Source organism: Aquarana catesbeiana, linkage group LG06 (assembly GCF_042186555.1).
Source record: "Aquarana catesbeiana isolate 2022-GZ linkage group LG06, ASM4218655v1, whole genome shotgun sequence".
In the NCBI taxonomy this organism is placed as follows: domain Eukaryota; kingdom Metazoa; phylum Chordata; class Amphibia; order Anura; family Ranidae; genus Aquarana; species Aquarana catesbeiana.
Window position 1 is genome coordinate 288,581,384 of NC_133329.1, and position 27,901 is coordinate 288,609,284.

A 27,901-nucleotide genomic window follows, 5' to 3' on the forward strand; every position below is an offset into this window, starting at 1 on the left:
AAGGGAAATTCCAAATATCCTCTGTCCCTCCTCTACTCTGAAGCCAGCACTGGGAGCCGATCACGTGACCAGACTGGGGCGCCCTTGGATTAGGTAAGTATAAGCATCTTTCCTTAGTTTTACAGGGTAGTTAGTATAGGTCTTAAAATAGGAGTAGGAACAGTTTTAAGCTTAGTTGGGTTTTGACCAGACTTCCACTTTAATTTACAGAGATTTCCTGTTCTGGCTATGTCACAGGAAGTTGAGGTAAATCTCACCAATGGCACACATATGGCAAAAAAAAAAAAAAAAACTGACAAGGGTTATAACCTACCCTACTGTATCCAAAGTGTAAAAAAAAAGTTTTGCCTATAGTTATACTTGAAGTAATTCGATTTCAGTAAATGTATGCTTTATTGAACTGTGAATTAAAAGCAGTGCACATTGCTGAATTGTAGCATCTTCTATGATGTTATAAATCTCTATACTCAAACAAGTAGGAAAATAAAATCTTAGAAATGAAAATAAATCAGTAGTAAGAAATTAGATTTTTATCTTTGCTTTGCTCTAGGCCAGAGCCTTTTCAGGCGCTATTATTATTTATCAGCATCTTCATGTTCCACTGTTCTCTAATTAGTAAAATGAAACAAAGCTAAAATTTTCTATAGGCTATACCGAACACTCAGAAATTAGTTTTGGAAGCTGCTTTTGCAAATTTTTGTAAGAAGCCAATTTATTGTCTTTGTGCGGTGTATTTACTGTTGTCAGCATTGGTGTGTGGGAAGAATTGTTTTCTCCAAGTGCCGTGGGTGGACATGTCAAGTATGTGCCCGGAGACAAGGTGGCACAATCTCTGCCTCTTTCTCTGTCTCAAGCTTTATCTGCAAGCTGCCAGATAGATCCGCTACTATAATAGCCATCTCCCCAGAGTCCCAGCTGGCTGCCACTGACAACATATCTGGGGATACATTGAAGTAACTTGTTGATTTTATGTGAAAGTAAAGTTTTTTTTTTTTTTATATATATATATTTCTTCAATTACCTTTTTTTTTTTTTTTTTTTTTTTACTGGCTCCCTGTATATAACAGGATCATGTATTATTTCATCACGAGGGACCTTGTTTTCTCTGTGTTATGTGAGGGGATGGGATTCATGATTTGGTGGCAATAGACTTAGTTTGTACAAACTGGATAAAATATTGCATATTTTTTGCTTTTTTATTGATAATGTTAAAATATTTTTTTTAGAGATGGTGTGCAGTTAAATCCGGAGCTGCTGCAGAATCAGCCTCACGTCACAGAGCTTTTCATAGACCTGATGTGTCAGTATGATCCTGGGCATGTGACTTCAATGCTGCAGATCCTGGAGCATTACAGATTAGAAGAGACCATTCAGGTGGGAATAACTGTTATTTTACATTTTCCTTTAAAGGAACAAGCATAAGCAATAGTGTTACATCATCAACCATACTATAAGCATTGTGTCAGCCAATGCATTTTAGCAGTGAACATTTTTTTTAGGGAGGTAGAGATTTCCACTTTAGTTGACTTTGCTTACTGTACTGAAGTCTAGTCATTTAGAATGGTGCCCTCAGATTTGGTGCCCTGGATTTTTCTCCAATGCTAGAATTGCTGCAAATGAAATCTAAAATTTCAACTGTTAATTATTAATTCAGGTAGTTGTGGAGATCCCACAATGTTCATACACAGAGTAGGATGAGAGGAAACACGGAATTGAAGTTTAAACTTGAAATTGCCTTAAAAAAATTGAATATATCGTATTAAAAATGTTTTAGATGAAACAACACAGAAAGATGAAAAACATAGTATGTTGGCTTCATGAGAAGTTTGGTAGACTAGAGCTTGAGATCGTCCCCTCTGATGTCCCCTCTGGTTCATAAGAGAAAGCATAGTTTCAGTAGGTCTTCTTTAACTTCCCTTTCATAAAGCTCTATGAAATTCTAAAACTGAAAGAAAAGTCTCTTTGTTTAATCTTGGTCATACATCAATCGCCCACCCTGCAAAAAAAATCTAACATGCCTCCATTCACACCAATGACATTTATCAATGAATCTCCCCGTGGTATTATATTCTGCCAGTGCTGGCTATCAGGATACCCTAACAGTGTAACAAACTCCAACAAACGTAGTTGAGTTTTGAGGAGCCGGTAGGGCCACTCACTGTTAGGCCACTCTTAACAGTATGGCCAGCTTTAGAAGAAAAGTCACAGGTACTGTATAGTGGAAGTAATGTAACTGCAATATATTTTCCATCTTTTTTTAACATTGATGAAAGTTCCTCTTGTATGTGGTCAGCCGAATGCCTCTAGGGATCCAACAAATCAGTATAACTACTGTTATAACACATTATAATTTTTTTCTTAAAATGAAAATGTTTCTAAATAATAGAAGCTTCCTTATTTTTGTGCTCACCCAGGTCCCTTAAATTTTATAGATATTAAATAGAAGCCTTGACCATCCAGAATCCAGTTAGCAGCACTGCCTTGGATGTCTGTCTCCTAAATACCTTCAGCTCAGATCACTAGCTCAAAGCTTAGGTATTTGGTCACATTAGAAGTTTTTGTGGTAACCAAAACAGGGTTTTCTACTACTATGATAAGATTTTGAAGGCTGATTTGTGACATCAATTTAGTGTGAGGAGATTAGGTGTTTTTCACTATATACTGTATACTATAGGTCTGCTATGTGTTTTGGTAGACAGTTTAACAGCATATTGTTTTGCTTTTGTAGATTGCACAGAAGCATAATAACCATGAAACCTTGGCTTACCTCTTGGAGAAAAAGGGAGATATCCAGGCAGCTTTTGAAGTTATGCTTACGGTAAAATCGGCAACCTTTTTTTCCTTTACTATATTACAAGTTTTCTCCTATTGACCTCATTGAGGGGTGCCTGTTTTTCCTTGTTTGCAAAAATGTGCATGAAAATTGATCTTCATACAAATTTTATGGTTTATATATTTTTAACCATAGTGTTTAATGGGATTTTGTTACTCTCTTGTGTCCAGAGGCTGCAGGAGAGACTTTCAGCACTGACTACAGATTTTGTTGATGGAGGCGGTAAGACCTACTCATATATCATGTTATGCAACAAATATGAAAAATTAGATAGGGTACAAAAATCATAAAGCTTTATACTATACATGAGGATTTTTACTTACCTTCTTAGGGCTCATTCAAACATAGTACCTGCACCAAAAACGAGGCAATAAAGTAAGAACGATACTGTAGGCAAAACTTTTTTTCATTTTGGATTTTTCCCCATCTATGTTGTATTGCCCCATAGTCAAACAGGAAGTGAGAGGAAATCCCTGCAAATTAAGGTAATCCCTTGGGGACCCCAGGTCACCAGAACTAGTGTCCCAGTAGAAGATTTCCCTTCTAATAATTTTCCAGTGACTGCCAAAAATTTGGGATTTTATTTCACTTTCAATTATAACAGGATAAATAGAGAGTGTGAATCTCCTTAACAGGGGCACAGAAAGCAAAAAAAAAAAAAAAAAAAAAAAAAACGACAACTGATAGTTCTGCACTCTATCCAAAACTAGAAAAATAAAAGTTTTGCCTTTAGTTATACTTTAAAAACTAGTGATCCATAGTATACTTGTATACAACTGTTTAAAGTCTATTAATTCAAATTGGAACCTAATATGTCGTAGAGTTACTTTGCAGAGCTAAGCAACAGGTTTAATGAACTCATCGCCAATATACATACCTTCTTTGCTATGCCAGTATGTACGGCCTTCAGGTACAAACAATTGAAACTCTTAGTAAGTTCTAACTTGAAACCTTTCCAGTTCTAAGGACTCTCCCTGTCTCAGCTCTCCCTTCTCAGTGCTCAGGTTGCTCAGCTGTCAATTTCCAGCACTCATAGTTCAGTCCAGCCCACAGCCAGCCCCTTCTGGCTATTTAAACTGCCTGGTTCATTCCTTCCGTGCCTTCACCTTGGTCAAACATATCTGGAGACTCTCTGCTGTGTTTCTGTTGAAGACTTGCCTGGCTGACATCCCTTCTGGTTCCTAAACCTGTCTGCCGCCTCCGACTGCGCTGATCTCTGGCTTCCTGATTTACTGGCTTATTCTGGCTACCTGCTTTGGCTACCGAACCCCGGCTATCTTTTGACCACGTTTACTATTTGTACCATTTTTACCATTTTATTAAAAGGTGTGATTTTTTACTGCTTTCTCTGTCTCTATCTGATTCATGGTTCCTGACAGTAGGTGAATGCCATGAATTCAGAAAATGCAATCCTCCTAGTGGTAATATTTTTTCCAGATTGAATGAGCAGAACCACAGAATTGATCAGTTCTCCATAGCGTTACAGACAGTCCTGTTTTGCACTGCTCTCCTGGATCCTCCCACTGTGGCTGTTCCAGTGCAACCTGTGTTGCAGGCCGCCCCTGCTGCTCCAATTTCTTTGTAAGGGCACCCGCCTAGAATATTACCTCTGTAAGAGGTATGTCTGGTTCTGCTCTGCTTCTCCAGCGATTTGGGGGCGATCCAGTTCAGTGCAGAGGGTTTCTCAACCAGGGTGGCATATACTTTGAGTTGCTGACCCAGGCGTTCCCCACGGACAGAAGCAAAGTAGGCTTCATTATTTTTTTGCTTTCTGATAGAGCCTTGGCCTGGGCAAACCCTCTATGGGAGATGCAAAAACCCATTGTCCTGAGTTACCCTGAGTTTGTGGCTTCCTTTAAAAGGGTATTTGACTTTCCCGCACACTCCACTTCTGCTGCCAAGATCCTCATGTCCATGAAACAGAGTATGAGAACTGTTGCTGTAATGCTTTCCATCTATCTATTAAGTTCTTGTGGTAAAACCAAGGAAGCTTAGACTTCTGAAGTGTATCAATGCTTTACTAAACAGCAAAAAATCTGCACATACAAACTGTAGAATGCACAATACAACACAACTTATAGCTTACAAAATATGCCTACAAATATAAGCATGTACAATATGTACACGTTAAGTAAACTAAACAGTTGCTCAACTTTTAGGGGTCAAGATGTCCTTCATAGTTCCTTGCTCAAAGCCCAACTCACAAAAGCGTCTCCAAAGTTATCCAGCTTACGGAAGCCATGTCTTCCTCTTTGTCCTCCCAAAAACCATCTCTGTTGTCCGAACACATGTTTCTTACAAATGCTCCCCAAGCCCCATACACCAACTTCCTACAAAGAACATCCTGTCTCAGTTATTTACATATCAATGGAGGGGGAAGGGCCTCTGTAAACATATGCTGTTACTAAACCTAACTCTATATTATTGCAATAAAGTCACTATACAAATGACCATAGTAATACAGTTGCCGACTACGCCATTTCATTCTGTACTCTGACAGCAGAGGTCACTTGGAACAATGAGGCCCTCATGGTGGCTTATTTTCATGGTCTCTCAGATAACGTCAAAGATGAGATAGCAACCCAAGACATACCTACAGATCTGGAGAGGTTGATCACGTTTGCAATTCTCATTGACTCCAGACTCCGAGAGAGACATTCCTTTAAGGAGCGCTAGCGGAAGCCTCCTGTACATTTGGCTCCGAGCTTTGCAGTGCCACCCTTGCCTCCCTCACCTGCCATGCCTCCTGTACCGAGTCCGCCAGTGAAGTAGAACCCATGCAGTTGGGCTTCACGCCTCTCTCTGCGAAGAAGAAGGCCTTTAGTTGGAGGGGGAGATTGTGCATTTATTTTGGCCAGGCAGGTCACTTTTTGAAGTCTTGTCCTACTCGTCCGGAAAACGCTTGCACCTGAGGTCCTGTAGGGGACAGACCTTAGGTGACGTTGTTACGTCCCCAGTTATCCCGAAGGATAAACCTCTAGTTCCAGTCACCCTTTCTTGGTCTGAGTCATCCATCAAAACACAGGCTCTAATTGACTCTGGGGCTGCAGGTTTGTTCTTAGATAGTGCCTTTGTGTCTAAGCACTTGATTCTGCTGCAGTTTCGTACCACTCCACTTGCCATTGAGGCTATTGATGGGAGACCTCTACAGCCTGCCCATGTGACTCATGAGACTGCTCTGTTGACCATGGCCGTAGGGACTCTTCACCATGGATAATCCAATTCCAAGTCATTTCCTCACCTCATTTACCTGGTGGTGATTAGTTATCCTTGGTTACAGAGGCACAAACCCTCATTCGATTGGCATCGTGCTGAGGTTCTTTCCTGATTGCCACAATGCGGTAAAACATGTTTTCAGAAAGTGGCTAAGGTCTTGTGCACTTCTTCACTCTCCTCCTTGCCAGAGGAGTACCACGAATTTAGCAATGTCTTTGACAAAGGTCAAGCCGGTAGTTTGCCTCCACACTGGTCATATGATTGCACAATTGACCTTCGATCTGGTGCCATGCCCCCTCGTGGCAGGGTTTACCCTTTGTCTCGAAGTATAAAGCCATAGAGGACTATGTTGACGCCCTTTCTCCAGGGGTTCATCCGCAACTCCTCGTCTCCTGCTGGTGCTGACTTCTTCTTTGTGAAAAAGAAGAGTGGTGAACTGAGACCTTGTATCGATTATAGGGGTCTCCATCACATCACGATAAAGAACGCCTATCTGATTCCGTTGATTACGGAGTTATTTGACTGCCTGAAGGGAGCAACAGTTTTTCATGAAGCTCAATCTGAGAGGGGCATACAATCTTGTGAGGATCAAGGAGGGCGACAAATGGAAAACTGCGTTTTAATACCAGGACAGGATGTTACGAATTCCTCGTAATGTCATTTGGTCTTTGCAACGCTCCTGCAGTTTTTCAGTAATTCATCAATGATGTCCTCTGAGATATGTTGCAGCAATGTGTGGTGGTTTATCTCAACAATATTCTCATATATTCCAAATCCCTAGAGAGCCACCACACAGATGTCTCTTGTGTGCTACAGAGGCTGAGAGATAATAACCTGTATTGTAAGTTGGAAAAGTGCGAGTTCCATCATGAACAGGTCAAATTTCTGGGTTATGTAATTTCTACTGTAGTTTTTTTGATGGACCCATAGAAGCTATTGGCAGTTCTACAGTAGCCCGACTTGTAGGTCTATGTCCGCTACCACGTTTTCTTGGCTTCGCCAATTATTATCGGAAATTTATCTGTAACTTCTCTTCTTTGGTCAAACCTCTGACTGATATGACCAGAAACGACGGTAACGCACAGAATTGGTCCCCGGATTCCATTAACCACTTGAGCCCCGGACCATTATGCTGCCTAAGGACCAGAGGTCTTTTTCCAATTTGGCACTGCATCGCTTTAACTTTTAATTGCGCGATCATGCAATGCTGTACCCAAACGAAATTTGCGTCCTTTTCTTCCCACAAATAGAGCTTTCTTTTGATGGTATTTGATCACCTCTGCAGTTTTTATTTTTTGCGCTACAAACGGAAAAAGACCGAAAATTTTGAAAAAAAATGATATTTTCTACTTTTTGTTATAAAAAAAATCCAATAAACTCAATTTTAGTCATACATTTAGGCCAAAATGTATTCGGCCACATGTCTTTGGTAAAAAAAATGTCAATAAGCGTATATTTATTGGTTTGCGCAAAAGTTATAGCGTCTACAAACTAGGGTACATTTTCTGGAATTTACACAGCTTTTAGTTTATGACTGCCTATGTCATTTCTTGAGGTGCTAAAATGGCAGGGCAGTACAAAACCCCCACAAATGACCCCATTTTGGAAAGTAGACACCCCAAGGAAATTGCTGATAGGCATGTTGAACCCATTGAATATTTATTTTTTTTGTCCCAAGTGATTGAATAATGACAAAAAAAAAAAAAATATTTACAAAAAGTTGTCACTAAATGATATATTGCTCACACAGGCCATGGGCCTATGTGGAATTGCACCCCAAAATACATTCAGCTGCTTCTCCTGAGTACGGGGATACCACATGTGTGGGACTTTTTGGGAGCCTAGCCGTGTACGGGACCCCGAAAACCAATCACCGCCTTCAGGATTTCTAAGGGTGTAAATTTTTGATTTCACTCTTCACTGCCTATCACAGTTTCGGAGGCCATAAAATGCCCAGGTGGCACAAACCCCCCCCAAATGACCCCATTTTGGAAAGTAGACACCCCAAGCTATTTGCTGAGAGGCATATTGAGTCCATGGAATATTTTATATTTTGACACAAGTTGCGGGAATGTGACACTTTTTTTTTTTTTTTTTTGCACAAAGTTGTCACTAAATGATATATTGCTCACGCAGGCCATGGGCATATGTGGAATTGCACCCCAAAATACATTTAGCTGCTTCTCCTGAGTATGGGGATACCACATGTGTGGGACTTTTTGGGAGCCTAGCCGCGTACGGGGCTCCGAAAACCAATCACCGCCTTCAGGATTTCTAAGGGCGTGAATTTTTGATTTTACTCTTCACTGCCTATCACCGTTTCGGAGGCCATGGAATGCCCAGGTGGCACAAAACCCCCCCAAATGACCACATTTTGGAAAGTAGACACCCCAAGCTATTTGCTGAGAGGCATGGTGAGTATTTTGCAGCTCTCATTTGTTTTTGAAAATGAAGAAAGACAAGAAAAAACATTTTTTTTTTTTCTTTTTTCAAATTTCAAAACTTTGTGACAAAAAGTGAGGTCTGCAAAATACTCACTATACCTCTCAGCAAATAGCTTTGGGTGTCTACTTTCCAAAATGGGGTCATTTGGGGGGGTTTTGTGCCACCTGGGCTTTCCATGGCCTCCGAAACTGTGATAGGCAGTGAAGAGTGAAATCAAAAATTCACGCCCTTAGAAAGCCTGAAGGCGGTGCTTGGTTTTCGGGGTCCCGTACGCGGCTAGGCTCCCAAAAAGTCTCACACATGTGGTATCCCCGTACTCAGGAGAAGCAGCAGAATGTATTTTGGGGTGTAATTTCACATATTCCCATGGCATGTTTGAGCAATATATCATTTAGTGACAACTTTGTGCAAAAAAAAAAAAAAAAAAAAAAAAATTTGTCTCTTTCCCGCAACTTGTGTCGCAATATAAAATATTCCATGGACTCGACATGCCTCTCAGCAAATAGCTTGGGGTGTCTACTTTCCAAAATGGGGTCATTTGGGGGGGTTTTGAACTGTCCTGGCATTTTATGCACAACATTTAGAAGCGTATGTCACACATCACCCACTCTTCTAACCACTTGAAGACAAAGCCCTTTCTGACACTTATTGTTTACATGAAAAAGTTATTTTTTTTTGCAAGAAAATAACTTTGAACCCCCAAACATTATATATTTTTTTAAAGCAAATGCCCTACAGATTAAAATGGTGGTTGTTTCATTTTTTTTTTTCGCACAGTATTTGCGCAGCGATTTTTCAAACGCATTTTTTGGGGAAAAAACACACTTTTTTAAATTTTAATGCACTAAAACACACTATATTGCCCAAATGTTTCATGAAATAAAAAAGATGATCTTAGGCCGAGTACATGCATACCAAACATGACATGCTTTACAATTGCGCACAAACGTGCAGTGGCAACAAAATAAATACATTTTTAAAAGCCTTTAAAAGCCTTTACAGGTTACCACTTTAGATTTACAGAGGAGGTCTACTGCTAAAATTACTGCCCTCGATCTGACCTTCGCGGTGATACCTCACATGCATGGTGCAATTGCTGTTTACGTTTGACGACAGACCGCCGCTTGCGTTCGCCTTAGCGCAAGAGCAGGGGGCGACAGGGGTGCTTTTTTTTTTTTTTTTCTTTATTATTTTTTTGCTTTTTTATCTTATTTTTAAACTGTTCCTTTCATTTTTTTTTTTTTTTTATCATTTTTATTGTTGTCTCGGGGAATGTAAATATCCCCTATGATAGCAATAGGTAGTGACAGGTACTCTTTTTTTGAAAAAATTCGGGTCTATTAGACCCTAGATCTCTCCTCTGCCCTCAAAGCATCTGACCACACCAAGATCGGTGTGATAAAATGCTTCCCCAATTTCCCAATGGCGCTATTTACATCCGGCAAAATCTAAGTCATAAAATGCTCGTAGCTTCCGGTTTCTTAGGCCATAGAGATGTTTGGAGCCACTCTGGTCTCTGATCAGCTCTATGGTCAGCTGGCTGAATCACCGGCTGCATTCTCAGGTTCCCTGTTGAGACAGGAGAGCCAGAGAAAAACACGGAAGACGGTGGGGGGGGGCATTCCCTCCCACGGCTTGTAAAGGCAGTCTAGAGGCTAATTAGCCGCTAGGATTGCTTTTACATGAAAGCCGACCGCTGGCTGAAAAGAATGATACCAAGATGATACCTAAACCTGCAGGCATCATTCTGGTATAACCACTCAAAGTCGTGAATGGCGTACCTGAAGACAAAAAAATGGTTAACAATAAAGCACAGTAAACGGTAAAGTATAAATAATTACATACCTGAAAAACAAACATGATAAAACATAATAACAATAAAACATTGCAGAATAGAATACAGTAAAAAAGAGCAGAACAATAGAGAGAGAGAATAGAGAGAGAGAACAATAAAACGACAACAATTTTTTTTTTATTTTATATATATTTTTTTTTTTACACTTTTTTTGTAACTAACTTTTATAACGGTAACCGGTTCCAGGTTCGGGTCTCTCAAAATGCGATGGCATCTTGGGAGACCCTGTGAAAGTGTGCCTAGTCTGTGCAATGCTGTACCCTACGCTAATACTCAACTAGTGAATGGTAGCGTTCAAAACATTCACCAATGCAAAGACCAGGATTGTCAGGACAGGAGGGACAATGATAGCGGGTGTCACACCTATATCCGTGCTTGCTGCAGACACGACATCTTTTTTGGGGGTTCGTTGGGTAGGGGTACTCGGGAGGACATAAAGAAAATGCCTCTCATGCAGCCGACTGCATTTGGTTGGGGATGTGAATGGGGGAAGTACGGGCGCTGCAGAAGTGGTGGGTTCCCAATTAGGATTGGCGAATGCAGCAGGAAGGGCACTATGGGCACGACGGGCCTGTGTTTGTCTTCTTGGTGGCAGCGGGACACTACTTGTGCTTGCCACCTCACCAGCTTGAACTGCACTTATGGGACTCGCCACGTCACCAAGTGTTACTGCAGTGCTGGTTTGACTACGACCGGGGTGTACTAGGCCGCTGGTGCTTGCCAGTTCACCAAAACGCTACCAAAAAAACTGTTAGCGATCGCAGGGATCAGGCCTGACTCTGCGAACGCTGCAGTTATGCGTTTAGTGTTTTGTAAGTGACAGTGATCGATCGATACTGCACTTGGGTGGGCTGGGCTGGGCTGGGCGGAGGGGCAAAACGCAGGTGCTAGCAGGTATCTGGGCTGATCCCGCTAACACTGCGTTTTTGGGAACCCTAAACTGCTGGAGACGCTAGTATAGATCTGATCGGATCAGATATTGATCCGATCAGATACTATACCACTAAGGGAGGTGTATGGTGTGTGCGTGGGTGTTAGCGGTACTGGCGCTAACCTGACGCTGCCTGGGGCTGGTGCTTGCTAGTTCACCAAAACGCTACCAAAAAAACTGTTAGCGATCGCAGGGATCAGGCCTGACTCTGCGAACGCTGCAGTTATGCATTTAGTGTTTTGTAAGTGACAGTGATCGATTGATACTGCACTTGGGTGGGCTGGGCCGGGCCGGGCGGAGGGGCAAAACGCAGGTGCTAGCAGGTATCTGGGCTGATCCCGCTAACACTGCGTTTTTGGGAACCCTAAACTGCTGGGGACGCCAGTATAGATCTGATCGGATCAGATATTGATCCGTTCAGATACTATACCACTAAGGGAGGTGTACGGTGCGTGCGTGGGTGTTAGCGGTACTGGCACTAACCTGACGCTGCCTGGGGCTGGTGCTTGCCAGTTCACCAAAATGCTACCAAAAAAACTGTTAGCGATCGCAGGGATCAGGCCTGACTCTGCGAATGCTGCAGTTATGCGTTTAGTGCCTTGTAAGTGACAGTGATCGATCGATACTGCACTTGGGTGGGCTGGGCGGAGGGGCAAAACGCAGGTGCTAGCAGGTATCTGGGCTGATCCCGCTAACACTGCGTTTTTGGGAACCCTAAACTGCTGGGGACGCTAGTATAGATCTGATCGGATCAGATATTGATCCGTTCAGATACTATACCACTAAGGGAGGCGCATGCTGCGTGCGTGGGTGTTAGCGGTACTGGCGCTAATCTGACGCTGCCTGGGGCGACGCATATCACCGCCGGGCGATCGGGGGGCTAAACCTTTATTCGGTAATAAACGGCGGGTTCCCTGACACTATAAAAAATAAACAAACTAACCAGCGTCAACCGTAACGGTTATACGGTGATCAGTGGTGAAAGGGTTAACTAGGGGGCAATCAAGGGGTTAAAACATTTATTAGATAGTATATGGGGGTCCCTGTCGCTCTAAAATGCTGACGGCGAACCTAAATATTTACCTCACTAACTAGCGTCACCAGCGACACTAATACAGCGATCAGAAAAATGATCGCTTAGCAACACTGGTGACAGGGGGTGATCAAGGGGTTAAAACTTTATTAGGGGGGGTTAGGGGGGTATCCTAGACCTAAAGGGGGGTAATACTCACTGTTCCAACACTGTAACTGTCACAAACTGACACCAATGCAGTAATCAGAAAAAAAAAAAAAAAAAAACAAAAAACTGCTGGTGTCAGTTTGTGACAGGGAGGGGGGGGGTGATTGGGGGGGGATCGGGGTGTTTTGTATGCCTGGCATGTTCTACTGTGTTGTGTAGTGTTGGTGCACTCACATTGATGTCTTCTCTCCTCGGCGCTGCAACGGAATACCGAGCCGAGGAGAGATGACATCATTTCCTTTGCTGCTGTTTAGCATACAGCAGCAAAGGAAGTGATCTGATTGGCCGGCGGCGATCGCGAGGGGGGGGCCACGAACGGATGGCCTCCCCCTCATCTCCGATCGCCGGGGGACCAAACGGGACCGCCTCGGGCGGCGGGGGGGGTCCGATCGGACCCCCCACCCGCGGGAGGCAAATCACGTACATGTACGTGATTTTGCCTGCCCGTGCCGCCTTGCCGACGTAAATCGGCGTGAGGCGGTCCTTAAGTGGTTAAAGCCTTTGAGTCTCTCAAGGCTGCCTTTGTTTCAGCTCCTGTGCTGGCACAACCTGATCCTATGTTACCCTTCATTCTTGAGGTTGATGCACCTGAGACTGGAGTAGGCCACCTTCTGTCTCAACGTCCTACCTCTAAGAGTGCTATGCATCCTTGTGGCTACTTTTCTAAGAAATTGTCGATGCAATTACGAGATTGGGGACAGGGAATTGTTAGCTATAATTTTAGCTCTTAAAGAATGGAGGTATTTCCCCTGAAGGTACCACTGTGCTGGTCCTCATTTTGACTGACCATAAGAATCTCACTTTCTTGTCTGAGGCAAAACGCTTATCTCCCAAAAAGGCACGATGGGCTCTTTTTCTGTCAAGCTTCAATTACGTAGTCTCATTCTTACTAGGTACTAAGAATGTAAGGGCTGATGCATTGTCACAACAGATTTCCTCCACTTCCGAGATGGAGTTGGTTCCTGCTCCTGTGATTCCTCCCGACCATATTCTGGTCACTGTTCATACTAGTCTCACTTTACTGTTGGGTGACAGAATTCTTGCCGCTCAGATCCATTCTCCTCCTGAGAAACCTGGTGACTGCTGCTTTGTCCCTGAGAATCTCCGCACTGCTTTGCTCCAGACTTGCCATTCTCCCAAGGCAGCTGGGAGAATCCACTCATTTGGGCTATTTCTCAACAATTCTGGTGGCCTAGTCTCTGCGCTGATGTAACTGCCTTCATAGCCGCTTGTTCCGTGTGTGCTTAGAGTAAGACACCACAACACTTTCCAGTGGGCTTCCATACACAATGGACACACTTATCTATGGTTTTTATTGTGGAGTTACCCAACTCCCAGGGCAACAGTTTTTCTTATGGTGGTTGACCGGTTCTCGAAAATGTCACATTGTATTCCACTAAAGAAATTGTCTACATCCAAAGAACTGGCATCCATTTTTGCTTGAGAGATCTTTCGATTACATAGACTACCCAAGGTTATCTCGGACAGGGGTAGCCAGTTTGTTTCCAGGTTTTGGCGAAGCTTTTGTGCACAGTTGGGAATTCAGCTTTCCTTCTCATCTGCGTATCACCTACAGTGCAATGGGGACGCAGAACGAGCCAACCAAGCCTTGGAGCAGTTTCTACGTTGCTATATTTCTGACCACCATAACAACTAATCAGACCTCTTACCTTGGGCGGAGTTTGCTCACAATAGTACTGTCAATACAGCTTCACGGTTGTCTCCGTTTATGGCGAATTATGGTCTCCAACCATCCATGTTGCCTGACTCATTTGTTCCTCAAAGAATTCCTGCTTTAGAGGAGCATCTCCATGATCTTCGTTCCACTTGGGTGCAGGTGAAAGAGTCCTTGCGATGTGCCAGTAATAGGTGCAGACTCCATAATGACTGCAGATGCCTACCTGCACCTTCCTACCAGTTTGAGGAGAGGGTCTGGCTGTTATCTCATAACCTCTGACTCCGTGTTCCCTTACTGAAACTGGCACCACGGTTTATTAAAACCTTTCAGTATTCTCCGAAGGATCAACCCAGTGGCTTACTCATTAGACCTTCCTTCCAACATGTGTATTTCGAATGTATTCCATGTCTCCTTATTAAAATCTTTGGTGTGCAACCGCTTCACCACCTCGGTACCACATCCTCACCCGGTTCAGGTGAGAACCATGAAGAGTATGAGATACAATCGATCATGGACTCCCGTAGGTTCCATTGGCGCATACAGTACTGTGTTCATTGGAAAGGATACGGTCCGAAGGAACGCTCTTGGGTCTCATCCTCGGGACGTACATGCTCCTGTCCTCCGTGCTTTCCATAGACGTTTTCCCCTCAAACCTGGTGGTCCTCCAAGGGGGAAGGGTCGTTGAGGAGGGGGTACTGTCAGTGCTGGGCTCTCAGCCCTCCCTTCTCAGTGCTCAGGTTGCTCAGCTGTCGGTTAATTGCCAGCACTCATCGTTCCACAGTTGTTTTACCTGGTGTTCATTTCCTGCTCATCAGTCCAGCCTACAGCCAGCCCCTTCTGGCTATTTAAACTGCTTGGTTCAATCATTTTCAGTGACTTTTTTAATATGTTATTTATATTTTTTGTACCAATAAAATTGAATTTTTTCAACTACGTATACGGCACTTCATTGGCTGCGTCAAAGCCCCGATAGGGGGTTCTTGTATTTTCTCATGCACTTTATGGGGTGTGCAGCCTATCCGTCTACACTCATGTGAGTGCTTTTCGTTGTTGGTTCAATCATTTTGTGCCTTCGCCTTGGTCAAACATATCTGGAGACTCTTTGCTGTGTTCCTGTTGAAGACTTGCCTGGCTGATGTCCCTTCTGGTTCGTGATCCTGCCTTCTGCCTTTGACTATGCTCATCTCTGGCTTCCTGATTTACTGGCTTGTTCTGACTACCCGCTTTGGCTACCGAACCCCGGCTATGTTTTGACTACGGTTACCATTTGTACCATTTTCACCATTTTATTAAAAGGTGTGATTTTTACTGCATTTTCTGTCTCTGTCTGATTCCTGGTTCCTGACACACTGTCCTTATGTGACATCACTGAGTGCTTTAGTGGTCATCGCCAAGTAAAATTGGTATGATGTGGGAAAGAGGATCAGTTAAGTGAATGTGTTACTTTAAAGGTTGAGTTCTAACAATGGTTGCATTTTAGATCAATTTAGGATGCTTCTATGAATCACAGGTGCATCTGACCACTGTCTCAGTTGTGTTTGAGATACCTCCTAAGCTGCTTCATGCTTCTTTTGCATTACTATCGATTTATATAGGGAGAAAAGCAGTTCATATGATAACAAAAGCCTTTGTACACAGACCCTTATACGTTGTATTTCTCCTCATTACTCTTGACTGTAGTTTGGTTTATTCCTGCTTTTTCACAGATGAGATAAAGGAAACAGACATCTTAAAAGATGTGAGGGAAACTTTATCAGAAACAATTTTATTGTGTGAAAGGACATCTCGTACACTGAACCAGCAGCAGAGAGAGGTATTACTAACTAAAACCATTATATTTTTTTTTTAGTGTAGCCCAAATTGTACAGTTGTTTCACATGAGAAATAGTAGTCTTAACTTGTATTTAAAGTTGACTCCTTCACTCGGGTACTTGTATTTGGTTCTTCCAATGATGAAGGATTTAGGCTCCGTTGGAGTCTGCCTGCTGAGCAGGGAATCTGTCTGCTGATCCCTGCTGAGCAGGCGGATGGCTGGTCCGTGTTTGCTCTGCTTATGCAGAGCGGACACAGCTCGCTCTCCTCTATGGGCCACCTGTCAGTTTATACCCAACTGCCATCCGACCTAGTCCGCCAGATGGATGGGAAACATATTCCCATCCGTCTGTTTTTAGCAGATAGGATTGGATCAGATGTCGGCTGGTGTCAAAGGACACATGTCCTTTGACGCTTGCTGCTTTATTGAGGAGACTGGAGGCTCCGATCAGATCTGCCTGAAAAACTGACAGGCAGCCCTAATTGGTCCACTAGTGCGAAAGGGGGCTAAGTGTACTCTGGATGTGCCATGTTTAAAGTACAGTCTAGCTAGCCCTAAGGCAGTTTAGAAAGGTTAACAGATAATTGCAGTTTTTATATATTACGCACCTAAAGCGTTAACGTGTGTTTTTGATGCATTTAACGTGGGCTCAAGGCGCACTCCAGATGCCCTCCAGGCTCCAACTGTTTTTTTTTTTTTTTTCATTAAGAGGAAGTGTTTTTTTTAACACTCACTGATATTTGATAAACACTTGTAAAATGCACTGAAACATGCTGTAAATGTTAGGGGCGCATTTACGCTGCATTACCATAGACTTGAATGGAAAGAGTTGACAAGCTTCAACTCCTCCCAGACTCAACATGTAGCCTCATTTGTGCCACACATGAAACAATGCAAGTGCTACATGTTTTTCAGATGTGAGCAGCTCTGTCCAATGCCCATATTATAAATTGTAGGCTTCTTTCCAAAGCGTTCAGGGAGCAGCAAAAGTGCGCCCCAAATGCCTGTATTGACACCCATAGAACCACACATTCAAGATCTCAGCAAAAGAGGAAGTGGTAAGTGTTACATCTGCAAGGGAAGGTGGCCCTATAAAGGATAACTACCGTTATATGACAGGTCATTTAACACCTCACAACATAATTATGGTGACACCAAGCGTTTCCTAAACCAAACCTGTTTACAGCCACCATAAGCACTGGGGAGAAACATAATGATGTGCATCTTAACTGGAATTTGAAGTGGGATTATTTATTCATTGATATGGTTTTAATTTTGTATTGTGGTATTAAGGCTGGGTTCACACTGGTGCGACACGACAGCCGTCCTACTTTGGATCCGACTTTGCCCTGCGACATGAAGCCGGCATGTGTCCGACTTTCAATGAACGGGGATCCGACTTGGATCCCCGCCAATGCCGGCACTGTGTTTGGTATGAATCTTTAGGGGGGAACTCCGCGCCAAATTTTAAATAAAAAACCGGCATGGGTTCCCCCTCCAGAGGCATACCAGGCCCTTGGGTCTGGTATGGACCTTGAGGGGAACCCCCTACGCCGAAAAAACGGCGTGGGGGGTCGCCCCCAATCCATACCAGACCCTTATCCGAGCACGCAGCCCGGCCGGACAGGAATGGGGTGGGGACGAGCGAGCGCCCCCCCCCCCCCCCTCCTGAACCGTACCAGGCCGCATGCCCTCAACATGGGGGGTTGTTGCCTTGGGGGAGGGGGGCGCGCTGCGGCCCCCCCACCCCAAAGCACCTTGTCCCCATGTTGATGAGGACAAGGGCCTCTTCCCGACAACCCTGGCCGTTGGTTGTCGGGGTCTGCGGGCGGGGGGCTTATCGGAATCCGGGAGCCCCCTTTAATAAGTGAGCCCCCTGATCCCGGCCCCCCACCCTATGTGAATGAGTATGGGGTACAGCGTACCCCTACCCATTCACCTAGGAAAAAAGTGTCAATTTAAAAAAAAACACTACACAGATTTTTAAAGCATTTTATTAGACAGCTCCGGGGGTCTTCTTCCGACTTCGGGGGTCTCTCCGGTTCTTCTCCATGCTCTCCGGATCTTCTGCCGGGCTCCTCCGCTCTCTTCTGCTCTTTTGCCGCTCTTTTGCTAAAGCGGAGGAGCCTGGTCTTCAATCTTCTGCCTTCTGCCCTCTTCTCCTGATGTTGACACGACGCTCTCTGGGGCTAGAATGCTCTCTGTGCGCTCTGCTCTGACTTATATAGGCGGTGACCCCGCCCCCTTATGCCGTCACAGTCCCTGGGCATGCTGGGACTATGACGGCATAAGGGAGCGTGGTCATCGGGTGATGACCACGCCCCCTAAAACGTCACAGTCCCAGCATGCCCAGGGACTGTGACGGCATAAGGGGGCTGGGTCACCGCCTATATAAGTCAGAGCAGAGCGCACAGAGAGCATTCTAGCCCCAGAGAGCGTCGTGTCAACATCAGGAGAAGAGGGCAGAAGGCAGAAGATTGAAGACCAGGCTCCTCCGCTTTAGCAAAAGAGCGGCAAAAGAGCAGAAGAGAGCGGAGGAGCCCGGCAGAAGATCCGGAGAGCGTGGAGAAGAACCGGAGAGACCCCCGAAGTCGGAAGAAGACCCCCGGAGCTGTCTAATAAAATGCTTTAAAAATCTGTGTAGTGTTTTTTTTTAAATTGACACTTTTTTCCTAGGTGAATGGGTAGGGGTACGCTGTACCCCATACTCATTCACATAGGGTGGGGGGCCGGGATCTGGGGGCTCCCTTATTAAAGGGGGCTCCCGGATTCCGATAAGCCCCCCGCCCGCAGACCCCGACAACCAACGGCCAGGGTTGTCGGGAAGAGGCCCTTGTCCTCATCAACATGGGGACAAGGTGCTTTGGGGTGGGGGGGCCGCAGCGCGCCCCCCTCCCCCAAGGCAACAACCCCCCATGTTGAGGGCATGCGGCCTGGTACGGTTCAGGAGGGGGGGGGGGCGCTCGCTCGTCCCCACCCCCATTCCTGTCCGGCCGGGCTGCGTGCTCGGATAAGGGTCTGGTATGGATTGGGGGGACCCCCCATGCCGCTTTTTCGGCGTAGGGGGTTCCCCTCAAGTTCCATACCAGACCCAAGGGCCTGGTATGCTCTTGGAGGGGGAACCCATGCCGGATTTTTATCTAAAATTTGGTGCGGAGTTCCCCCTCAAGATGATCTGAGCACAAGTCGCGTGCCGAAGTCGGATCATGCGAGACGGCAATCCGACTTTGATCCGACTTCAATGATAGTCAATAGGCTGAAGTAGGATCAAAGTCGGACCAAAGTAGTACAGGGAGCATTTCTAAAGTCGGAACGACTTGTGTCGGACCAGTTAGGACGGCTCCCATAGGGAAACATTAAATTTCACACGTCATGCGACATGAGCTCCCAATGTCGGAGCGTTTGTCGGACCAGTGTGAACCCAGCCTTAGCGGTTATATTTTATGAAGTGGTAGCAATAAATCATATTAATTTGTGGTATAAACACACTTGTTTTGCAGAATTTGCTGCAATGATATGCTGATAATATAGTTTTTTTGGGTAAAGGAACCATTATGTGTTGTTTGATATGAAAGTCCTAATATCACCCCCTCTGAATATTTTAAAATATTTATACTTCAAATAAAATAAGGGCAGGGATCATCTACTCTACATTTATTCTTTGTACAGTATTGTGTCCTTAATGCCAATATTACAGCAATGCTCTGCGATGTGAAGGTGATTATAAATGTTTGCATCTTCACAGGGTGGTACTGTGGATGCCAATATTGTTAGCAGAATGCCATGTCCTATAAATATATATACAATTTGAGAGAGACAATGGACATTATAGGCACTAGAAAACAACAGTTTCTTTAAACATTTTAATTTTATTACAAATAATCATAAAAAATAGACAATTATATAAAATCTCACAATGGACCTGCTAACCGTGTGTAGCAGCCTCCCCAGCACCCCCAACGTCCTACCCGAGCTCTTTCTCTCACCAGCAATGTCCACAATCCCCTCAGCCATCCAGTACACTCCTCCTGATTGGCTGAGACAGAGCAGTGGCGCTATTGGCTCCCGCAGCTGTCAAAGTCAGTCAGCCAATCGGGGGGGAGGTGGGCGGGGCCAGGTTGGTTCTCTGTGTCTGAATGGATACACAGAGCTCTGAACACGGCTTGGATAACAACCTGTAGCAAGCTGCTGACTGTGGGGGGCACTTAAAGGAGGGAGGGGCCAGGAGCAGCAAAGAGGGACCTGATAAAAGAAGGATCAGGGCTGCTCTGTGCGCAACTAACTGCACAGAGGAGGTAAGTATAACATGTTTGTTGTTTAAAAAAAAAAAAAAAAAGCGAGCCTGTACAATCACTTTAAGTCCTGCTGAGTTTTTTACTGATCTAAAATGAGATGCTTTGTTGTCAATGGAACATTGGACACAGCTGAGCAAACATCAGTAATAGTGTTGAGTACAGTACAGCAAAACAAAAATAGAAAATTTTTCATTTGAGTGCAGTATTTTACTCACTTATTTACTTGTTTTGGCCCCTTGCATGCGGGCGTCATAAGTATAAATGAGATATTACATTATTAGCAATGAAGAAGATTTTTACTTGTCTGTATGCTTATCTATACTCTATTACTCATCTATACTCAACATTAATCAGGTCTTTACACACAGTTTTTGGCCTCTTGCGCATTGTATGCAACAGTAGATTATGTTTAAAATCCAGTAATACACTGTTTCATGCTCAGTTGCTCTCCATTTTTAGGCACTGCAGAGTTTGTAAAGGCCAAACTGCTGACAGCGTCAAAGCAGTTCCTTTACAGCCAAGGAAGCTGCTTCTGTTTAACCACTTCAGCCCCGGAAGATTTGGCTGCTCAATGACCAGGCCATTTTGTGCGATACGGCACTGCGTCACTTTAACTGACAATTGCGTGGTCGTGCAACGCTGTATCCAAACAAAATTGACATCCTTTTTTTTCTCATAAATAGAGCTTTCTTTTGGTGGTATTTGATCACCTATGCGGTTTTTATTTTTTGTGCTATAAATAAAAGAAGACTGAAAATTTTGAAGAAAACACTATCTTTTATTTTTTGCTATAATAAATATCTCAAATTAAAAAAATAAATACTTTTTCCTCAGTTTAGGCCGATATGTATTCTTATACATATTTTTGGTAAAAAAATTGCAATAGAGTGTATATTGATTGGTTTGCGCAAAAGTTATAGCGTCTACAAAATAGGGGATAGATTTATGGCATTTTTATTATTATTTTTTTTTTTTTTTACTAGTAATGGTGGTGATCAGCAATTTTTATCGGGACTGCGATATTGCGGCGGACACATCGGACACTTTTGACACATTTTTTGGGACCAGTGACAATTATACAGCGATCAGTGCTATAAAAATGCACTGATTACTGTATAAATGTCATTGGCAGGGAAGAGGTTAACACTAGGGGGCGATCAAGGGGTTAATTGTGTTCCCTAGTGTGTGTTCTAACTGTGGGGGGAGTGGGACTGAACACACAATCTGTCTCCTCTCCCCTGAGAGAACCGGGATCTGTGTGTTTACACACACAGATCCCGGTTCTCGCTCAGTCACAAGCAATCACAGGTGCCCGGCGGTCATCGCGCCCGCTGGGCCCCCTAGTGGCCAAAAGGCGAAGCAACGTAAGGTAACGTTGTTTTGCCCAAAAGCCAACCTGCCGCAGTTCAACTGCGGCGGCTGGTCGGTAAGCAGTTAATCTGCAACTCCCATGATGCTGCACTTGTGATTAGTTATGACACCAGTCATTTGATGGTTTAATAGTTTGGTTGAGAACACAAGCAAATGTGGCAGTTAGCAATTTCCGCATTCCAGGAATGTAACTGTTTTTATACCTAATAACTGGTTGCGCCACCCTTGGCGGCAACAACTGCAATCAAGCGTTTGCAATGACTGGCAATGAGTCTTTCACATTGCTGTTGAGCAATTTTGGCCCACTCTTCTTTGCAGAATTGTTTTAATTCAGCCACATTGGAGGGTTTTTCAGCATGAACAGCCTGTGTAGGGTCATGATACAGCATCTCAATTGGATTTAAGTCCGGGCTTTGATTAGGCCACTCCAAAACCTAAATTTTGCTTTTGTTTGAACCATTTGGAGGTGGACTTGCTGTTGAGTTTCGGATCATTGTCCTGCTGCATAACCCAAGTGCACTTGAGTTTGAGGTCACAAACTGATGGCCAGACATTCTCCTTTAGGATTTTCTGGTAGAGCTCAGAATTTATGGTTCCATCAATTATGGTAAGTTGTCCAGGTCCTGAAGCAGCCCCAGACCATCACGCTACCACCATGTCTGACTGTTGGTATGATGTTCTTGTTATGAAATGCTGTATTAGTTTTATGCCACATGTAACAGGACGCATACCTTCCAAAAAGTTACGTTTTTGTCTCATCAGTCCACAGAATATTTACCTAAAAGTCTTGGGGATAATCAAGATGTTTTTTTGGTAAATATGAGATGAGCCTTTGTGTTCTTTTTGGTCAGCAGTGGCTTTGGCCTTGGAACACTCCCATGGATGCCATTTTTGCCCAGTCTCTTTCTTATTGTTGAATCATGAACACTGATCTTACCTGAGGCAAGTGAGGCCTGCAGTTCTTCAGATGTTCTGGGTTCTTTTATGACCTCCTGGATGAGTCACCGTCATGCTCTTTGAGTAATTTTTGTAGGCCAGCCACTCCTGGGAAGGCTTACCACTGTTCCAAGTTATCTCCATTTGTGGATAATGGCTCTCCCTGGAGTTCCAAAGCCTTAGAAATTTCTTTGAAACCCTTCCTAGACCGATACATGTATATTACTTTGTTTCTAGTCTGTTCTTGAATTTTTTTAGATTGTGGCATGGTGTGTGGCTTTTTGTGATCTGTTAGGGTGCTTCACTTTGGCAGACAGCTTCTATTTATGTGATTTCTTGATTCAACAGGTCTGGCAGTAATCAGGCCTGGGTGTGGCAAGTGAAATTTAACTCAGCTTTCCAAAAAATTGTGGTTAATCACAGTTCATTCATGATTCAGCATGGGAGGGGGCAATTACTTTTTCACATAGAGCAGGCAGGTTTGAACAGCTTTTTTCCCTTAATAAATGAAATAATAATGTAAAAACTGCATCTTAGATTTACTTGGGTTATCTTTGTGTAATATTAAAATTTGTTTGATCTGAATCATTTCAGTGTGAGAAATATGCAAAAAAAATTTAAAAAAAATCAGGAAGGGGGCAAATACTTTTTCGCACAACTGTATATGTTCCTTGCTAAAGATCATTATTTTTTTATCAAGTTGTTATGGGTAAAGTTCTGCTTTAAGAAGCGTATGTGCAATCCCTGTCAAGCAATTGGTATTCATCTTCTTACCTTTACACATTGTCGCTGCTTTACTGAGGAATTCTGTATGTTATGCCTTACAAGCTCTTACAGTGAATGAAGTCTGTACATCCAAAGTTAATATTCTGTTTTCTATATAGGCACTATGGTTTCCTCTGCTTGAAGCAATGATGTCCCCACAGAAGCTCTTAAGTTCTTCTTCTCAGTTATATTTGGACTGTAAGTTTCACTCTCCTGTTCTTTCTATGACATGGGCTGTTCAAAAGGTTTTTGTCCTCAATAGCATTATAGCAGAAAACCCACCCACAGCCCCTATTGAAGGCTAGTTTTCTCCCAGTTGAGCGCCTGTCCTCTAGTAATTTTTCTCTGGTACCCAGGAGCATCCATTACATGCTAGCTTTCTTTGGTTAAAGAGAAAGCTGAGCTATACCTTGTTATAAAAAGCCATTAGTATCAGCAGTGCTGTGTCTGCTTCCTTAGCAGAAGAAAGATTTTAAATTGCTGAGCTCTCCAGACTGCTGGAGCAGGAATCACTTAATGGAATGGAGTCCGTAGAGAGTGGAGCCTTCTTCCACCGGATATTGCTCATGGGCTGACATGGTTTTATGCATTTAAAAAAGAAATATAAACCCTGTTTCTTACACTTATTACATTTTAAGGGGTTTCTCACTTTTAAGAAAAGAGAGAAAACACCTTTTAGAGGTAAATAACAAGCAACAAGGTGGTGCAAATGTTTAAAGCTAGCTATAGATACTAGAAAGCAGTCTTCTAAAATATATTTCCATAAATTTGCATGTTATCACCCAGTCAATCAAGTTTATGGATGTGAGCGTGAGAGGGAGGGAAGGCAGGAACATATAACCAGTGGTGGCCTTATATTGGGAAAGCAATAGTATTTAGCACAGTCATTTACTTTTTTCCCCTGTGATTATTCAGATGATGATGTTCATGCCATCCAGCCAGTGCTTATGAACAAGGGAATTATTATTATTATAATACACGATTTATTTAGCGCCAGCAGTTTACGCAGCACTTTACAATGTAGAGGGGGGACAGCACAATTACAGTACAGTTTAATACAGAAGGGACAGGAGGGCCCTGCTCGTAGAGCTTACACTTTAAAGGGAGGGGGTGATGGTACAAAAGGTAATACTAATAGATGCAGGGAATGATTTGATGGGGGTGGCACGGGGACAGTTGTTAGGTGGGTGTGGGATAGGCTTTTCTGAATAAGTGAGTTTTCAAGGGATCTCCTAAAGGTGGACAGGTTAGGGGCTGATCGGATATACCGGGGCATGGAGTTCCAGAGGATGGGAGAGGCTCTGGAGAAGTCCTGAAGGTGAGCATGAGAGGAGGTAACAAGGGAGCTAGAGAGCAGGAGGTCCTGGGAGGTGCGGAGGGGATGATTTGGGCAATATCTGCAGATGAGGTTGATGATGTAGCTGGGGGCGTTATTGTGGATGGCCTTGTATGTTGTGGTTAGCATTTTGAATTTTATACGGTGGGGTAGGGGAAGCCAGTGAAGGGATTGGCAGAGAGGGGCCGCAGTCTTGGATTGATTAGTGAGTTGTATTAGTCTAGCAGCAGCATTCATAATAGACTGAAGGGGGGATAGCCTGCGTAAGGGTAAGCCATTAAGGACAGAGTTGTAGTAGTCAAGGCGGGATATAATCAAGGAGTGAATAAGTTGCTTTGTGGTGTTATTAGTCAGGAAGGGTCAAATTCTGGAGATGTTGCGGAGGTTAAGGTGGCAGGATTTAGCCAGTGATTGGATGTGGGTACTGAAGGAGAGGTCAGTCAGGGATTACACCCAGCACACTGACATGTGTGGAGGGACCAATGGTTGGAATTGACTGATCTGGCCAAAATTGGCCAGATAGATCTGGAGATAATCCTCCTATGTTTAAAAGTAACTAGAAGAGAGCTTATATTTCTGAGAAGTAGCCTTTATTATAATTCATACCTTCAATAGGAGTTGCCAATGGTACGAAAAACACACAATACCAAAAAAATAAAATTTTCTCCAGCACCAGGTATTTGACCATTGGTAGTGTTGGCTTTATTTACTCCACTTAAACATCAGTTCCCGAAATCCTTTGGTCACTTTAAAACTGGGACTCGCTGAACTGACTTCCAAGCATATCAGACCAGTTAGCATGTGACTGGTGCTTGCATTTGATCATGTGACCAGTACCAGAACAATGGACTCCAGAATTAAGATATTGTTTAAATTGTTATTTTGCTTTTCCTATTATCAGTAACGGTAGGAATTATAATGAAAGCAATTTATTCAGAGTATAGCTCCACTTTCAGAAAGCTTACCAGTTCCAAGCACTCCAAACAGCTGATTGATGAGTGTGTGTATGGAATCCTGCTTTACTTTTCTTTCTAACTGAATGGGAAACCTTTATACATCAATTTCGGAATAAATAGCAGCATTTCCTTGTCTTCTATGTCATGATTTGGCTGCTTGTAACTAAGCATAAATCCATCAATAGAAACTGTACTGCAAAAATAAACTTTTAAAGTATAGCACTGAGGTAAAATGTGCAGCAGCCTGCCCACAGCAAAACAGTCAGCCATTGCATTTGTATTAAATACTCTAAATAAACATTTCTGCTTTGTTTTAGGTGCAATCATTTTTAAATTGTGCAATTTAATTGTTTTTGAAATCAGATCTTTTATGCATTGCTTAGAATTTTGAATGTAAGCAATTGTGCTTTATATTTGTCCATATAGCTTTAAAGAATCTGACAATGGATGTCCTCAACAGCATGGCAGCCTATATCTCCCTTCCATCCATACTCCAGAAGATATTGCAGGTATGGGCTTCATGTTATCAGACTGATATCTGTGTATGTTTTCCTTGAATAGTCATTAACATTTCCAGTTAAAGTAGAAATATCTGTTTAATAACATATTCAAACAATTTAATTTAAAGGCCTCACCAGAAACATAAACATTTATAAGGAGAAATATAGACTTGTTTACTGTATATGCACTATAATTTGTATTATTATTGAATTTCCTTCTTTGCTTTGAGACATCAGAATGAGGTAGATATTTATTTGCATGTGTGACAAACCATTTCAGGGGTGAACTTGCTATTATGGCCTAGTAGAGGTTCCTGTGGTTATACAAACTATATGTCGTGTGTATAGCAATCATATAATCCTTGTCATGCTTTCCTCTTCCTCCTTTGTAATAAAAAGCTTGTACAAAGATCAATAACTAAATCTGTAAATTTAAAAAGACCACAGAGATTCATCCCTCATCTCTTAGCCCTTGTTCACAGTAATGTGAATTTTAATGCGAGTTGGAATGCATTGAATCACATGACAAGTGAAATAACAGCAGTTTCTATGGAGCTCATGCACATATATGCGGTGTAACTGTGATCCGACTTTGGAAAGGGTTCTATATAAGTTTGGTGCAGTACAGTGCAATTTTGTGGTCCATAGACTTCAATAGACATGCATCAAAATCATATCTGTTTTACAATGCGATTTGTGCTGGTTGTTAGGAGCTGGCACCCGCTGGAATCCTAACAACCAATGACTCATCCCTGCTGTCAGCAGCGGGGGTGAAGTCATACGTCGTTAAGGAGCCAGCACTCGTCGGAAAGAGGGGAAACAAGCGAGCGTCCCCTCTGAACCATACCAGGCCATATGCCCTTAACGGTATCTGGGTGCCCTTTAAGGAGGCACCCAGATAACGGCTCCCCCATGTAAATGATTTAGGGATACATAGTACACCAACTCATTAACCAAAAATATTTTAAAAGTAAATAAAAATACAAACACAGTTTTTGTCCTTTTATTAATAACATTTTTTGTAAACAAACACGTCCCTGATGTAAACCCATCATCAATCATGATAAATCCCAGCTACCAAATTGCACAAAAAAAAAGCCAGCTGAACATGACCGCTCACCCATCCTCCCTTTTCTGGCCTGCTGGGCTGCATGCTCAGATAATGGTCTTGTATACTTACTTCTCTTTATAGATGTATCATGCATCCGCCCATGATGATTGGATAGATCCCATGAAACGAGTGGGGCTTAACCCAGATGCAATGCATACATACTTACATGGTCTTTGGATCCAGGCAATACCGTGGATTATAACTATTACATTATAGTGATTTTTTACTACTGAGGACAATACTACTGTATATTCTATTTATGCTTTTAACATGTAAATGATTTGGATACATGATTTGTTATATTATGTGTTATTATTGCATTCATTGTCTGCCATGTACCTACTCAATGGCAAACAAATAAATACTTGTTCATGTTTCACTTTGACTCCTTCGATTAGCCACAATATACACACCTCATTTAAAGTCCCAACCCTCTTTCTTTATGTCACTGATAAACCATGAACGAACTTGATTTACTGTATAAGCATCAAAGTTGGAATGGAACGGTCTCTATTATTATAATATAATTAGAGCGATCAAGTTCTCCCGAGATCTCGCACAAGTCTCGCATTATGAAAGAAACCAATGAATGACAGACTGACAGAGATTGCATTTTTATA

At 43.0% G+C, this 27,901-nt stretch overlaps 1 protein-coding gene across 2 annotated transcripts in view; it reads left to right on the top strand.

Moving 5' to 3' along the window:
• The window catches only part of VPS8 (VPS8 subunit of CORVET complex), a 388,855-nt gene that overhangs the window by 236,223 nt on the left and 124,731 nt on the right, over positions 1–27,901 (top strand). For both annotated transcript variants that reach the window (XM_073633432.1, XM_073633433.1), the window contains 6 exons: positions 1,227–1,374; positions 2,729–2,818; positions 3,004–3,055; positions 15,905–16,011; positions 23,498–23,576; positions 26,097–26,179. In XM_073633432.1, coding sequence (XP_073489533.1) covers positions 1,227–1,374; positions 2,729–2,818; positions 3,004–3,055; positions 15,905–16,011; positions 23,498–23,576; positions 26,097–26,179 — 559 coding nt within the window. The remainder of the gene's footprint in view (positions 1–1,226; positions 1,375–2,728; positions 2,819–3,003; positions 3,056–15,904; positions 16,012–23,497; positions 23,577–26,096; positions 26,180–27,901) is intronic.